The 14,923-nt window shown below is 41.4% G+C and overlaps 3 protein-coding genes across 7 annotated transcripts; 1 reads left to right on the top strand and 2 right to left on the bottom strand.

The window, feature by feature from the left end:
• Positions 1 to 200: 200 nt before the first annotated feature.
• Positions 201 to 5,766, bottom strand: LOC102314648 (BUB3-interacting and GLEBS motif-containing protein ZNF207). Of its 3 annotated transcripts, XM_014329425.2 has the most exons (12): positions 5,618 to 5,766; positions 5,216 to 5,342; positions 4,987 to 5,125; positions 4,727 to 4,912; positions 3,238 to 3,313; positions 3,086 to 3,138; positions 2,787 to 2,935; positions 2,500 to 2,592; positions 1,401 to 1,628; positions 1,119 to 1,248; positions 733 to 919; positions 201 to 479 (listed from the first exon to the last, which is right to left on the bottom strand). In XM_014329425.2, the coding sequence occupies exons 1-11, from the start codon at positions 5,656 to 5,658 to the stop codon at positions 756 to 758; spliced, it is 1,386 nt and encodes a 461-aa protein (XP_014184911.1). In that variant the 5' UTR covers positions 5,659 to 5,766; the 3' UTR covers positions 201 to 479; positions 733 to 755. The 3 variants fall into 3 exon arrangements, with proteins under 3 accessions (XP_014184911.1, XP_042070377.1, XP_014184913.1); XM_042214443.1 differs by having other exon boundaries at positions 201 to 919; XM_014329427.2 differs by lacking the exon at positions 2,500 to 2,592 and having other exon boundaries at positions 201 to 919; positions 5,618 to 5,764.
• A 774-nt stretch (positions 5,767 to 6,540) lies between these two features.
• cunh17orf75 (chromosome unknown C17orf75 homolog) lies at positions 6,541 to 11,633 on the top strand. Of its 2 annotated transcripts, XM_005947949.2 has the most exons (10): positions 6,541 to 6,888; positions 7,193 to 7,267; positions 7,714 to 7,839; positions 8,248 to 8,376; positions 8,526 to 8,586; positions 8,681 to 8,800; positions 9,657 to 9,721; positions 9,839 to 9,978; positions 10,058 to 10,161; positions 10,276 to 11,633. In XM_005947949.2, exons 1-10 carry the CDS (start codon positions 6,746 to 6,748, stop codon positions 10,489 to 10,491), a joined length of 1,179 nt encoding a protein of 392 aa, XP_005948011.1. In that variant the 5' UTR covers positions 6,541 to 6,745; the 3' UTR covers positions 10,492 to 11,633. The 2 variants fall into 2 exon arrangements, with proteins under 2 accessions (XP_005948011.1, XP_014184914.1); XM_014329428.2 differs by lacking the exon at positions 7,193 to 7,267 and having other exon boundaries at positions 6,554 to 6,888.
• Positions 11,634 to 11,762: 129 nt separating this feature from the next.
• On the bottom strand, positions 11,763 to 14,849 carry LOC102290286. 2 transcript variants are annotated; one of them, XM_042214441.1, is made up of 11 exons: positions 14,645 to 14,849; positions 14,474 to 14,551; positions 14,309 to 14,341; positions 13,753 to 13,839; positions 13,540 to 13,637; positions 13,230 to 13,456; positions 12,767 to 12,922; positions 12,595 to 12,687; positions 12,415 to 12,501; positions 12,265 to 12,321; positions 11,763 to 12,178 (listed from the first exon to the last, which is right to left on the bottom strand). In XM_042214441.1, exons 1-11 carry the CDS (start codon positions 14,705 to 14,707, stop codon positions 12,141 to 12,143), a joined length of 1,017 nt encoding a protein of 338 aa, XP_042070375.1. In that variant the 5' UTR covers positions 14,708 to 14,849; the 3' UTR covers positions 11,763 to 12,140. The 2 variants fall into 2 exon arrangements, with proteins under 2 accessions (XP_042070375.1, XP_042070376.1); XM_042214442.1 differs by having other exon boundaries at positions 12,767 to 12,917; positions 13,261 to 13,456.
• Between the last annotated feature and the right edge of the window lie 74 nt (positions 14,850 to 14,923).

Below are 14,923 nucleotides of genomic sequence, written 5' to 3'. Positions count from 1 at the left end.
TAGATAAAAGACAATATTTACAAGCATTTTGCATTTCATATACAAGATATCAATGTTTACTGTTCACCTTCATAATAACAGAAGAGCAGTCACAATGCAGTTTATACCAGGAGTACAAACCTGTTGTGACGTCTCAGCCCAGCAACATCCCACAAAAAAATCTAACATTTCATTACAATACAGTTTCACAGTCATACATATACTAATAAATACCTCCTTTATTTAGAGTTAAGGGAGTAATTGTTCATACAAATATCAACACAAAGACAGAGTTAGAGCATGAACAGGTAGTAGAAGCCCTCACCAAACAAAGTTGGGGACACAAGTCCAACAGCACTACGTGCTGTGAAGGCCTCACCGTTTAGCTTAGAACAGAAAGGTATTTACATCAAACTTGCCTTGATAAAGGGTGGGTACTGCCCATGTAACTCCAGCGCCTTCACAACACTACGAACCATATCTACTACACTTCTATACACCTAAACATGAAAAGGAAAAAAAGCCACAAAACAGAGATGGTTTCAATCAGAATCAAATCAAACAGGTCTTTGATAGATGCAATGTAATATTTCCCATGCCATGGGATGTTTACAGCTCCTGTCTTTGCTGTTTATTTAATGTCTCTTCCTCATAGCTCAGTAGCAGAACATCAGTATACTTTGGTAATATAATACCAATACTGGTTTCTCTACTAGCCGCTGAGGGCATTAGAAAAGGGTTGAGAGTCCAAACCTATTGAAGAGAGGGAGCAGACTTCAGTAGTGGCCTCCAGGAGACATGACAGGGGGTCTCGTGACAATGGTTGGCCGTGGAGGGCCTCCCTGGTACACTGGGGGAACAACGGGAGGGGCCTGAATATACGGAGGTATTCGCCCAGGTATGTAGCCTGGCATCCCCTGCTGTGGCCCACCATACTGACCTGCAAGGACCAGGCTCATTGGTAAAAACATATTTTTTACTGCAGTCCTTTTAAGACTCTACAAACATTATCTATAGAGCACTTTCTAAAACAATTAAGCTGAAATAGAGTTGAAACATTTCAAGACTGCAAAAAAATGAAGCCAATTAAATTAAATTCTTTGGTTTACAGTTGGCCTAAAACTACCAGCAGTGTATACCAGGTATGGGATGCCTCATGCTGTGCTGCTGAGGAGCCATCATGCCACCCACTGACGCTGCAGCACTGGTGGTCTGGCCTTGACGGGGAATACTGCACTGGTACTGGGACAACTGAGCCCGAAACTCTTCCTACGGCACAAAAAAAGCAAATAAAAGTGATTTGACACTTGACATGTGTAGCTCAGCTGGGAGGAAAAAAACAAGAAAAAGATTTGTTTTAAATAACAAACACATTGCATAACTACTTACTTTAACAAGAGTGTTCCAGCTAGAATACTTACCAGTGAGATATCCTCATCAGGGTGGATCAACTTACTGGTTGCACTGGAGGTGGTGAGCGTGGCAGGCTTACTGGTTACTGTGGAGGGAGGTTTGGAGACCGTACTGCTGCCAGCATTTGGGCTGGCCAAACCGGTGGAGGACTGAGTGTAGGCTGGGAAAGTGGGCTTTGCGAGGTCGGAGGTGGTGGAGGGGGGAGTGTGAGGGGACCCCGACACTGTCTGTTGACTCTGAGGGAAGAGACAGGAAAGCAGGTTAGAGACACTCAGCAGAAAGACCTTTGAATTTCACAGGGGGGTCAATTTTAGTCAAACTCCAAGATTACTCCAATGATATCGATTATTTGGTCCTTTTTAGCCTTGGCATTCATAACGTTCATGAGCAGGAATAAAACGCATTTGTCTGGAACAGCTATAGACAAAAAGTTTAATACTTTGATCTCTTCCTTGTATCCGTAATAGATGACAATCAAAAAATCTGTTTCTTTCATGTGTTCTTTTTTAAAATGAGAATTTATGACCCTAGATTTTTTATACTCACTAAACTGTAAATTTACATTTTAAAATTTAAAACACCAAAACAAAAATTACAGGACAAATTTTGTGAAGCAACACAAATATCTAATTCATCTGACTAAACAAGCTTTTACCATATTAATGCCAAGCCTATAAGATGGATCTGTAACATTTTACTCCACCATTGTAACATGATAAGTAATCTTTCAAAGTTTGACTAAAATAAAACCAGTTTCTTTAGATCTGCAGAAAAACTAAAAAAAAAAAAACGAATAAAGTGCTGAGCATGCTGTCATATTTTGCCCAACAACAGAAGCCCATATATTATACACATCCACATAATTCTTCACTTTAACATTTGATTTTAAGGTGATGAAGCTATTTTTAATATTGAGTGAATGCAGATAAATTAAAAAGCAAATTAAAAAAATAGCTAAACATTTTAATTAAGAAAAAAAGAAGAAAAAACAGCTTTGCAAATGAAAGAGATTCAACCTGCCCGCCACAAGCAAACTATACACAGTTGTGTGCATGCCAGCTGTAAAGCAGCAGGTTGTCAGAGTAAAGAGGGCAGACAGCCTCATACTTGTGAAGTGCTAGGGAACAGAGCTTTAGGGGAAGCGGACTGAGTGTCTGCGCTTGGTGAGGCTTTACTTGTACTTGCAACTTGACCGGCCATCTGTAGCACAGGAAAAAGTAAAGAAAAGTAAACAGAAAAGTCTTTCAATTAAAAGAATTCCTGGGTAAAGTCTCCTTTTTTAATCAGCCCGTGCAAGCTTAGACATCTCTTACTGAAGAAAACTGTAATGTCCTGTCAGAATGCTGAGAGGAGGTGAAAACTGTGCAGCGATAAAATGGCGTCAAGGGTTTTACCTGCCCAGCACTCGGGAAAAGAGGTTTTGTGACATCAGGTTGCACCGACGGGCCAGCAGGAACTGCAGGTCTGGGCAGCACGCCTGCAGCAGGCGGGAGCTGTGGCATGTGAGTGATGGCTGGACGGGTACCCATTGGAGGAGGAATGCCTGATACCAGCAGAAAAAATTAATTCCATGTGTGCAAACACCTCACTGCAGTAGTGTTACGTAGTATTTAAAAATATTAAAAAGAAATAAATGAAACTGAGTTACAGAGATCTAAGTGGATCCTGAGGGTGTATGCTAACAGGGCATTACCTGGTGGTACACCGGGCATCATCGGAGGCATCATCCCACCCATTGGGATCATCCTAAATACATAAGAAAACATGATGTTTACAATATACAATATATATAATATATAGGGTTTGACTGATAGAAAGATTTGATTAAGAATGACAAAGATTTACCCTGGAGGCATTCCTGGCATTACAGGGGGCGTCGCTGGAATCATGGGTGGCACACCTGGCATCATCGGGGGAATTCCTGAAGCAAGTAAAAAAATTGTACTTATATCAAAACACACGATCCTGCCACTTCATTATGTGCGCCGGGGGAATAAGTCCCAGTGGCCAGAATTGTGGCCAAAGACTCTAGGTCCTGTCTATTGGTTAGGTTTAGAAAATGTGAAGGAGATTTTAAAAAGTCAAAAAAAATTTCACTGTCTAGAAATTTCAGTTTTTTACAGCATGCTCACAGTAAAAAAATAAATAAATAAAAAGGGGAAAAAAAGAGGGAGAATAAACAAACACATATTCTGTCACATTTAGTTATTACAGTTTAAGTCCAAAGTGTCTGCTGAAAGATTCCTTAATTCACTACAGGAACGTCACTTTATCATGCAAAAATAAATGAGACATGCTGTTAAAATTTCAATGCTTTTTCAAATGTTAATAATCTGATGGATTCTGTTTGCAGTTTAACTTCTTTATACTGACAGAAAGGGGAGTTTCACTGATCTACCCCACTTATGATCAAAGTGTGCTGTATGTGGCCTATAATGCAAGTTGAGTTTTCATTGATAAATACAATATATTACGCCCCGTTGTGGATCAAATAGTTACTTCAGATGAGACACAGGAGGTCATTCAAATTCATGTAAGAGAGTATCGGTTTAGCTCACAATAGTTACGACTCTGACCCGAGGAATCCCTTTGTCAGTACCCTCGAAGGGATGTGTGTCTATGTAACGTACACCATGTGGTTTACACGTTTTGGCTACAAGCTACGTGTTGCACACATAATACAATTAGCATCTTTGATGTTTGATACTTTATCTAAACTTACAAAACAACAGGAATGAAGCTCAGTATTTGGGAACCAGCAATTAGATAATTTTGCACCAAGGCGAAAAAACAAAACAAAAAAAAGCATAAATACTATGTTGAACAGCCACATGGGGTCACCACTGAGTCATTCAAACACCAGAGGCCTTTCTCATTTCTCTAATTCGTGCCTTATACACTGTGACGGATGTTTCAGTTCCTAAAATGCTTTCAGAAGAAAGCGGAGACGAGGCTTCCCAGAAGCTTAAACCTATAGAGCGTACGTCTGCGTGCGTAAAAGAGGCGAGGCACACAGCTGGAATACACAAACCACAGTGCAAGGAGGACTCTTTTTTTTTTTAGCATGACCACACTTTCTTCCTTTCACTATTTTTGTGACAAAAACAGGTCTATCTTGTGGCACAGTAACTAAAGTAACATTTATGAACACTGTTATAGCTAAAATAATAAAATACATCTCTGTCAAATGCTACACATAAATTACGCTGAGGCTACAAAGGATAGATGTCCTTCCTTGCATCTCAAACTAAGACATGAAAACGGAAGTAGGACTCCATTACAGTGTTACAACAGTCTTGAACATTGCAGATCAAGTTAAGTATCTGTTCCCCACCTGAGTAGCTGCCTGGTGGTAATGCTGGGGTCCCAGATCCAACAGGAAGCATACCAGGCTGGGTCATAGGGGGGACATAGCCAGCTTGTGGCTGACGTGCAGCAGGCTGCTGAAAGGAGGGACCGGGCTCATCGTCATCATCATATTCATCAGAGTCATCCTGGTTCTGCTTCTTCTTCTGAGTCTCTGAAAATCAGGATGAGCAGAGTCAGACATGTAGCTTAAAGAGATGGCTCCTGAGATTATTGTGGTGTTAATACCTTGGTTCTTCTGCTCTAACATCCTTCTCCTCTCCTCCATGTCTTTCTCTGGAATACCCTCCATGCCGTATATCTCCAGTTCAATATCTATTCTTCCAGGTATTGCATTAGGAACTCCATCAATGGTCTCTTTATGTACCTACACATGTGAAGTGGTACAGCGTGGTAACTTGACTGCACGAAGACACGATTTAGCTTCACTTCACTTGCATTATTATCGTTTCCTCACCTGCATACAGTGGATGGCGAGCCCGGGGCCGGTGTACAGCTTCTTATGACAGATGTGGCACTTGAAGTGTTTGGCTTTCTGATGCTGGATGAGAATCTTTTCATCATCGAAATCTCTGTTACAGTACCTGAGATAACGGCTGAGGAAACTTTGGATGATAAACTCGCTGCACTTCCAGGTGAAAATATCGTTTAGTTACTACAGATATTTTTTAATATGTATTTTATTTAGTATCGCTAAAAATAAGCTGAACAGCCACATGCCAAGTAAACAAATAACTGTCATGTTAGCTAAGTGTTGCTTAAGAGCTGCTAATTCACACAACCGTTAGCTGGCAAGACATAGAAACGGGTGCCGACTGGCGTAATATAACAGTATAATGTAAGGTGTGCTAAAGGATACCAACACCAAGGCTTCATCTGCTTTTTCTTCTTCCTGCCCATGATTTTAGCGTTGTCAGTTCACTGCCTGCTAAAAATAAAAACACCTCACAGAGATGGCGTCAGCTCTCCAACATCCCATAACACACTGCGGCCACCTCTGTGATTTAAACAAACACTCACCTTAAAACCTGTTAGGACAAAATAACTATTATTAAAGATTATTAAAGTATTTGACGATACCTGGTTACCTTAAACATATCTGTGGGTTCATATACATGTGATTTTTATTTATTTATTTATTTATATCTGTTATTTAAATTAACAGCAGCCTTCTTATGGAATCGTAAACTCTAGAGATAGCTGTGTAGACCAACAGTTTCTGAAATACTCAGACCAACATGTTCAAAGTCACTTCCATCACATTTTTTCCTCATTCTGATGCTCGGTTTGAACTTCAGCAGGTCGACCTGACCACATCCACATGTGCTGCCACGTGATAGGCTGGTTAGATATTTGTATTAAGCCGGTGAACAGGTGTACTAATTAATAAGAATACACTATAAACATGTGCAGGTATTATGCATAATATATTTACAAATTAGTTTAAGGATACAATATTAATTCCTAATTATCAATTTCTAGATGTGAAATTATTAATTATTAGCCTGTTATTATTAATTTACGACACAGATTTTAAAAAATGAAGTAAATTCAAAACTACAAGATTGAGCTATATGAATCACAGTATGCAAAATAAGCCGATCATAACAGAAACACAAACAAGATATATTAAAAAAAAAGACGCCAGAGTTACATTGGCATTAAATAAAGATATTAAAAAACGTTGCAAGATTTAATGGGTTTTAAGCTCTTTCGTTATAGGATGTTACCCTCTGCTTTTATTTACCTGGTCGGACCCAGGAACTTCAGCAAACCACTTTGAAGTCGGACGTATTTTGAAACGTACAAAGAGGACATGCGCAGTAGGACCATAAACGAAGCCGTTGTTTGTTGGCTTTCAGTTTAATATCAGTCAGGGCTTGCAACGTTTACAGTCCTTTTTTTCATATTAAAGCAGCTCAGCTAAACAATAAAGTTTGTCCTTGTTGTCTTCCACTGTAGCCGCTGCTAGCTTTCTCCGTGCAGCATGTTTGCCTCCCAAACCTCGTCCTTCCAAGATTCAATCGACGTGGAGGAGAGAGATGACTTTGACAGCGAAGAAATAGCTGGATACAGCCAGAAGATTCAGCTGAACTGCTACTACACCATCTATCTTTATCAAGGCACAAGGTAACCGTGGCTATTTATCTGCTAGGTTTCTTCTTCGCAGAGCTTTGCTGCAACCATATGATACCTATGGTTCTGCTTCTTGCATCGATAACTCGAATTTAGGAGCATGTTTAAAATCTTAGGATTATTACTGTGGATAACCCTTATCCTCCTTTTATTTCTGAACACAGCCAGGAAAGATATCTCTGTGTAGTTTATGGTTTTATTTAGCTGTATTTGTCCCTTCTCATGCTATTATGCGGGTAAAGCCCACTTTATACATTAAACTCTAACCAGGTGATGAGTAAACTGTCGATTGTCTTAGATCTGAGGCTTCTGGGGAAAATGTGGCATGGAACCAGAGACGAGCAGACTCCACAACCAGTCAGGAAGACTTTAGGTAACGAAGGAGCCAGCGCCTACCTCCCACTTGCTTTGCCTGGTTCCTCTCTGGCTTTCTTTGTTGTGCATCAGTGTTTCCACGAGCTGCCACCGGCAATCCGATTAACATGTATTCAGTGCTGTTTTCATTCATGGTTTTTGTTCCAACTGGTCATCACTCTGCTTCTGAGTTACGTGGCCGTAAGGTGCCTCCTGATCTAAACAGTGGCTCCACTTTTATGTATCAACTACTGTTGGTAAAAAAAAAACTAATAAAAAATAACTTTGAATGTCTTTGTAGAGTGTGGAAAAGTTTAACAACTATGTGACTCAGTTGTGTGTTGTGTGCTGCATATTGTCATCAGCTTTCTCCATCTCCTCTCCATTGACTTCAGTGGCTTCCACAAACTTCTCATCCCTGCACTGGCTGTTTTTATCCACACTGACTCTCTGCTTTGCCCACAGCCTCACACTAATTGACAGCAGCCTGCCATCAGAGGCAGAGCCAGAGCTGCGGACCTACATTTCAAGGAGGCTGAGCAAAGGAGCCCTGCTTGGAGGCATGGGCAACATTGCCACTGTGGAACTCAGGTAATAATTTTACATACAGCAGTGGTAAGCTTACACACACTCAATATGCTTTCTTTGAACTGTTCTTCTTCCGGTGTGGAATGATTGTACAGGTACATCTTTAAGAACTTTAAAAATAAAACAAGAACTGGGTGCACAAGCTTCAATTTATTTAAGATTTTCTCTAATCCACACAGAGTCCACAAGCTTCTGGCTTAACTTCAGCTGGATATTTGAGCACATGTTTTGAACCTCATCTCGTTTGTTAGACTTGTGCAGGTCATGATGTGGAAGCATATTATGTATTTATATCAAAGTGAATATAGCCCGTTTCATTTAACCACACTAATGAAAAGCTAAAGTTTAACTGGAAATATGTGGAAATGTATACGTTTATTAACACAACCATTCTGAATTTTTACTCGACAGTATTCCAGAGCAGGCCGTCGGCTGCTACTGCTGCCTCCTGGAGCAGGAACGGTCTCCCGAACAGCCGGATTCCGATGGAAATGGATATGTCATCTGCTTTATGGGAGGGTCTGAAAAAGGACTGAATTTATATCCTTTTGTATAAAATAAGCCAAAGTTCTAAGTAAATTGCTTTCCAGGACTATTATACGTTATTCCTCCTTGCTGTTACGGAATGTGTTTCACTGCATTGTTGGGGTGCGTCCGTGTTACAGTTCAAATTCCTTGACTGCATACACATTCAGATTAGAGCTCGATAAGTACGTCCAAGGCCTGCACAGCAGCCTGCAAACCCCAGAGGTATGACAGTGCAATAACAGTGTAACTGTGTACCAATAATATGTTATAGTATTATCCGTGCAAGACTGACGTGTCCCACTTTGTTTGTGTTTAGCTGCAGAACCTTGAGACGGAGGTGCGCCCCTATCTGAGTCAGTGGTACGAGGAGTCTGTGATGCACATTCATCGAGTGGTGCAGCTGGTCCAGAGCAACATCAGCTTCCTGCTCCACGCTGTGAGTCATTTCTCACCACTACACTGTTTACTTATTGAAGTATGTCCAGTAAAGATAAGTGCTCACAAAGCAAACACTCATCTGATACAAGAGAATAAATAATTAAGATAAGAATGGAGGACTCAAGAATAACACTGCAAGTTGCTCTAGAGAGGAATTTTGTTTAATAGGTACAATACTCCATGAGACAAGTGTTGGAATAATATCAGAAGCTTGTGAGATAACCCTGATGAGGAAGACATTACATAACACTTACCAAAAAGTGTTTCTAGAAACAACCCGTTTGGTTTGCTCTCATTTCAAGAATATGGCATAATTTCTACCATCATATCATCCCTCACTTGGTCCTCAAGACTCAAGGCAATTTTATTTTTTTACTGAATAAATAAATGGTAAATGGTCTGTATTTGTATAGCGCTTTATATAAATAGATTTATATAAAATGTGTGGGGCGCTAAAAACCCCCAAATTGAATTAAGCACAGGTTTCCATAACTACAATGAGACTTGCCAGGGTTTCCACACATTCACTGTCTGTGGTCAGTCTTTATCCTGGTTTGTAAACAGTATTTTACACGTCTGAAAAGTATTGGAACTACATATACTCACTGACCACTTTATTCAGTACACCTCAGAAGTAGCAGGTTGGACCCCCTTTGGCCTTCATAGAAGAATAAATTCTTTATTGCTTAGATTCAACGAGGTGCTTGAAACCTCAGTTCATTTTGACATAATTACACCAAGGAGGAAGATGAGTGTTACTTTGGTTCTGGGTGAACTGGTTTTGAAATCATGGTTTAGCTGTCTGTTTGTTTCCAGCTTAATTCATTTCAACCTCTAAAACCTTGTGTGCACAGGCTCTGAGTCACACACATGTCGAGGTCATCAATTCAGACGAGAGGACAAAGGCTGACGTTTCCAGGTGAGTGAGGTGACGAAGTCCATGCTGATCCTCATGTATCAGGTCTGTCTTTCTTCCTGTTGTTCATGTTCAGCAGTTCAGTGTGAAGAAGAAAAAACATCCACTTTATGCTCTCAGGTTCATCAAAGCAGCCAGTTTGCAGGGACTTTCCCAGCAAGACACCACGACCGCTTCTCTGTGCAAGGCCATCTCAGAGGACGCACAGTCTGCCCTGATTATAGACTGCTCCACCAGCCCACCCACACTCACAAAAACTGGTAACTCACACACTGTGACATGTATGTAGTCTGTCTTTGTAATGTCTGAGAAACTAATAAAAATGTTTTGTCCCCTCAGTCAGTAACCGTTTCTGTGATGACTGGATTCAAGCATTTCTGAACGCTGCAGAGCGTTGCAATCCGTTCCTGCTCAGACAGATTCTGGAGAACTTTAAACTTAAGGTGGGAAAACACACACACACACAGATTGTAGTTTTGTTTTACTTGTTGCCTTTTTTTTCCATCCTCGCCTCTTCCCTTTTTGTAAAACCCACTACTTTGTCTCTCCCCCTGCAGGCCATCCAGGACATGAACAGCTTGAAGCGCTTTGTGCGGCAGGCAGAGATGAGTCACTACGCGCTATTTCGCTGCTGCCAGTTCCTGCAGGGCTGCGGAAACGGGGACGTGCTCCTGCAGAACGCCCGGGCCGAGCACAGCGACCTGCCCGAAGCCTGCAGCATCATCACGGTCCTGGAGGAGTTCCTCAGGGAACAATCCCAGGCCCAAGCGTGATCCCCGACCGACGTGCACTACCAGCAAACCTCACACTACAATCTAAAATATCAGATATCCTGAGAGAATCACAGCTGTCGAGGCTGCTGCGTAATAAAATGTGTAAGTTATAAAACTGTTTTGGAGACTGGTGGTCAGACTTGGAATATACTGTACTGTAAAGCAGTGACAGATTTAGTAGCATCACTGTATTAACAATGACAACTATTAACGCCAGCTGTAATTCACAAATTATAACTTTCTAAGGACATTACCTCAGTGAAGAGAAGTACAAATTGAAGAAAAACAGATTGTTTAAACTGCAGTTGTTGAGTGGGTAGTGCAGCTTGTGTTGTGTATCACGATACTATGAACCAAATATTATTTCTGGTATTTTTGCTAACTGACAAAGATGACAACAGGGCGTAGCGTGTGGCTTATTTAATTCTATTCTTATCAATTCATTAATATTTAGAATTTATTTTGATTGTGAGGGGAAAAAATTACTGCGACTGCACAAATCACTTTTTACGCATTGCTTGTTACATACGTGCGCCTTGTTTTTGCTTGTATTTCAACACAATATATGCACTACTAAATTATTTTAATGAGTAAGGATACTGTGTGTGTACCAACTGTATGTTTAGTCTTACTCTGGTAACGGAAAGAAAATTGTTGTATTTGTAATGTGTGAATATTTTTGTTTACATTCAGTATCACAGCCTTCATCAGCTCGCAGGCACCACGTGATCGCTCGCTACATCACTAAACTGAGTGCGTGGCGTTTAAAGAGTTTCCCACAAAATAAATGAAATAAGAGATTAAAAATACAGATTTGACAACAAGCTCATAGTAGACTTTTACTTTCTTTCCTTCTTTTAAAGTGTTTTAGCATTAAGCTCAGATCATTCCCATTAAATCAAGTCCAAAGTGTGTAATACAGCAATATCAGTAAAGTATAATGGTGTATACTTTTAAACTGTGAACCAAGTTTGACATGTAAAATGAATTGTTTTTACTTTTGTGAAACATAGTGTGACTGACCCTGCAGTTCTTTGTGTGTACACATTTCTGTACAGCATGTTTTCTCTACCTATAAATATGTGTTTGTGGTTCTCTGGTCTTGTATAGAAGGAGTAAATAAATACCACAGTTGAACCTCTGCTGCGGTCGTATCTGTTGCCTAGTTTTAGACGAAACATTGAACAAAGATGAGGGATATTATTTACATTTGTATAAATAGTACTAGTATCCAATACTGCTACTTCTAGTAAAACAAATAAAATACAGAAATGAACAGTTCCCAAGGTTGACAGCGTGTGGAGCTGCTTGTGCTGATGTTCTGAAACCACAGCTCAAATCATCCACTTAGTTCCTTCCTTTGGCTGCAACCGATACAATGAAACTGTGTGCAAGTGCATTTCACAGAACTGATGCAGTTTTTACTGCCTGTCTGCCTTTACATACCAGCATCAAAACAAACTATTGCAGCACACGTTAAAAGTTCTCATTGTGTAGAGTCGGTTGGGGGAAAAAAATAAACCAGAGTAGAAGACGCGATTAGTTTCATTTAAAACTGAAACACAAAGATAAAGAGATGAAGCAGCGACGGTCTTCCAATCCAAAGCTGGTGAGTTTGCCGGCCTCCACCGATGCTCTGAAACTACACCTCATATATTCCAGTAGGTTCCTTCCTCTGGCTGATCGTCTGCAGATGCAAACAAACACTGTCAAATGAGTTTATGAAGAACTGGGTTATTTAATTGTTTAACCGGGTAAAGTCATAGAAGTTACCTATGGTGTGATCACACATGGTTCTCAGGAGTGAGCTTGGCACATCATAGACACTCTCTGCGAGGGTGTGAAATGGATAAAACATCAGCAAACAACAACAAATATTCAGACTTTTCACTTCTTTCCTCTACAAGCAAACCACAGTCTCACCATGACATTCAGCAGTCTGTCTGTAGAACGCAGGGACATCGTAAACGTCCTCTTCTGCCTCTGCTGAGCGGTTCGCCTTACACAACCCTGAAGATGTGACACACATTAGAGCCCCTTCTTGGACATCTGCATGCTCTTATTGTGAAAGCTTAACTATTTCAAGAAAGTTTTTGGTCATACTGTTTCTAATAGGCAAAACATCATAGTGTCCTTCTTGTCCGGCTTCTGCACTGCTCATCTGGCTGGACCACTGGGGATCGCTGGGACAGTCATCTGAGAACAGCAGCATTTAGCACCAGAAATAACAATTCAAGCTGTGATGGTGCAGAGAGACAGTCATGATCATGTTTACCGTTGCGATTCTGGTAGGCTTTCCCTGTGTTCTGATAAATGCCTTCCTCGTTGTCCTGCTCTATGGGCTGCCAGGTGTTTTGGGGCTGAGAGGTCTCCTTGGGTTGCCAGGCGTCTTTGGGTTGCCAGGTGTTTTGGGGCTGAGAGGTCTCCTTGGTTGTCCTGCTCTATGGGCTGCCAGGTGTTTTGGGGCTGAGAGGTCTCCTTGGGTTGAAGGCGTCTTTGGGTGTGCCAGTTGGGGCTAGTTTTTTGCGGGCTTTGGTGGCCAGTGGGCTGAAGGTCTCCTTGGGTCCTGCTCATGGCTGCCGTGTTGGGGCTGAGAGGTCTCCTGGGTTGAAGGTGTTTGTGCAGAGGTCTCCGTTGCAGGCGTCTTGGGTGCCAGGTGTTTTGGGGCTGAGAGGTCTCCTTGGGTTGCCAGGTGTCTTGGAGCTGAGAGGTCTCCTTGGGTTGCCAGGTGTCTTTGGGTTGCCAGGTGTCTTGGAGCTGAGAGGTCTCCTTGGGTTGCCAGGTGTCTTTGGGTTGCAAGGTGTCTTTGGTGCGGGGGCAGATTTTATGGGGTTGTGCGTAGATGTAGTCAGAGGGAGGGGGCGCAGAGAGGGGCCGAATTGGAAGCTCCTCCATGACACTTTCGCGGTGTGAGCAGATGGGTGCCATGCTATGTAGTCTTTCTCGCTGCTCACACACATCAAGTCTGAGGAACAGAAAAAGGGAAAGGTCAAAAAAAATCAAAAGAAAGAAGATTTGCCGGGATATGATTGTAAATTCAGATCTTACTGTGCGCCCTCAGAGACGGAGGTCGTGGAGGCAGAGAGATGCATGGCCTGCCAGAGGCATCTCACCCACTCCTTCCTGAGGTCCTCCGTCTCTGCTGCCTGCACCACACACACGCGTCCAGTGGTTGAAGAGGGAAAAGGATTGAACTTACAATTGACAACATGCATATCAAAATTAGAAATATGACATTTCTAAAACACAGTGATGACTCACCAACACTTTTTTCTTCCCATTTGTCATGGTTATTTCAAAAATAAAGCGCTTCCTGTCAGCTTTCTGGACCTCTCGCACTGACTGCACCTGACCCAGAGGACAGATGACACATTTAGGTAATCCAAACTCACGTACAGGCGCAACAGCTGCGGAAGTACCCCAGAAATCACAAACAGACTGGAAAATATGTGCTAGTGCATTTCAGAGAAGTGGTGCTCATTTAAAGAGAAAGGCTGCTCACAGCCTTAAATACAGCACTTTCCTTATTAAGAGAAGAGGTTAAAGCAGTCATGTGTGAGACTGGCTTATATAGTTGTAGGGTAAAATGAAAGAATACATTTTATTTCACATTATTGTGAGACAACTTGTGAGTGAAGCCATCAAATGAATGTAGTTCATCAGAGGCATCAATTAGTGAGGCACCACTGCTAGTGCTAACAAATAAAAAACACTCAATAAAAATGCTTACTGTGGTTAATTTGGGCACTTACTGCCACATGTGCAAAATCTGCTTCCTGTATATAAACTGTAATATTCAGGGATATGAAGGACTTACTGTGTATATGTAGTAAAATCCTCTCAAGCTCGACTGCAAAGAGAAAAACGTCCAGTGTGAACATACAAAGCAGTGAGATCTTTACAAGAGGCATTTTCTATTTCTACCTGTAATGAAACCATAATTAAACGGGAATTACTAATTAAATAAAACAAAAACACTTACAGCATTTCCATTCTTCTTAGTGTAGAAGAACAAGGTTGTGTTTTGAAGCCTGAACCAGTATGTGACCCATCTCATTTTCTACAACCACAGCAGAGAGTGACCAAAGTCACTTTCTAACAACAACCGTAACGTTCACAGTAACTCAAGGGCAAAAGGAGCTTTATAACTTACCACCGTGTCTTTTCTTTTTTGTAGAAAGCTCTCAAAAAGCAGCTCGGTCCCATCCACAGACATGTTAACCTTCAGATTACAATTTCACACTGTGGCTGCCAGTTCTTGCTACCTGTGTGCGTGTGGTGAGACTTCCTCATCGCTCGAGCTGAGAGCAGTATCGCTTGCAGCCACATCACCTTCTCACTTCTGCATTCTGCACAGAAGTTCTATTTGTTTGAGTTCACGTCACAAAGCTAGTACAGCAATGACCATTTCTACTATGACTGCTGCTTCTAT

Source organism: Haplochromis burtoni, unplaced genomic scaffold (genome assembly GCF_018398535.1).
Source record: "Haplochromis burtoni strain Fernald_Lab_line unplaced genomic scaffold, NCSU_Asbu1 Contig_563, whole genome shotgun sequence".
NCBI lineage: Eukaryota > Metazoa > Chordata > Actinopteri > Cichliformes > Cichlidae > Haplochromis > Haplochromis burtoni.
The sequence above is the reverse complement of the archived record's forward strand: the minus strand, read 5'-3'. Positions and strand labels throughout refer to the sequence as shown.

Coding starts and splice junctions, on each gene's coding strand:
- LOC102314648 (XM_042214443.1), bottom strand. CDS start 5,658: ATGGGCAGGAAGAAGAAAAAGCAGATGAAGCCTTGGTGTTG. Junction 3,139..3,237: donor ATGCCAGGAATGCCTCCAGG/GTAAATCTTTGT, acceptor TTATGTATTTAG/GATGATCCCAATGGGTGGGA. Junction 1,249..1,400: donor CTGATGAGGATATCTCACTG/GTAAGTATTCTA, acceptor TTTGTGCCGTAG/GAAGAGTTTCGGGCTCAGTT.
- LOC102290286 (XM_042214441.1), bottom strand. CDS start 14,707: ATGTCTGTGGATGGGACCGAGCTGCTTTTTGAGAGCTTTCTACAAAAA. Junction 12,923..13,229: donor GCTCCAAGACACCTGGCAAC/CCAAAGACACCT, acceptor AGAGCAGGACAA/CCAAGGAGACCTCTCAGCCC. Junction 12,322..12,414: donor ACAGACTGCTGAATGTCATG/GTGAGACTGTGG, acceptor ACACCCTCGCAG/AGAGTGTCTATGATGTGCCA.
- cunh17orf75 (XM_005947949.2), top strand. CDS start 6,746: ATGTTTGCCTCCCAAACCTCGTCCTTCCAAGATTCAATCGACGTGGAG. Junction 7,840..8,247: donor ATTGCCACTGTGGAACTCAG/GTAATAATTTTA, acceptor TTTACTCGACAG/TATTCCAGAGCAGGCCGTCG. Junction 9,722..9,838: donor ACAAAGGCTGACGTTTCCAG/GTGAGTGAGGTG, acceptor TTATGCTCTCAG/GTTCATCAAAGCAGCCAGTT.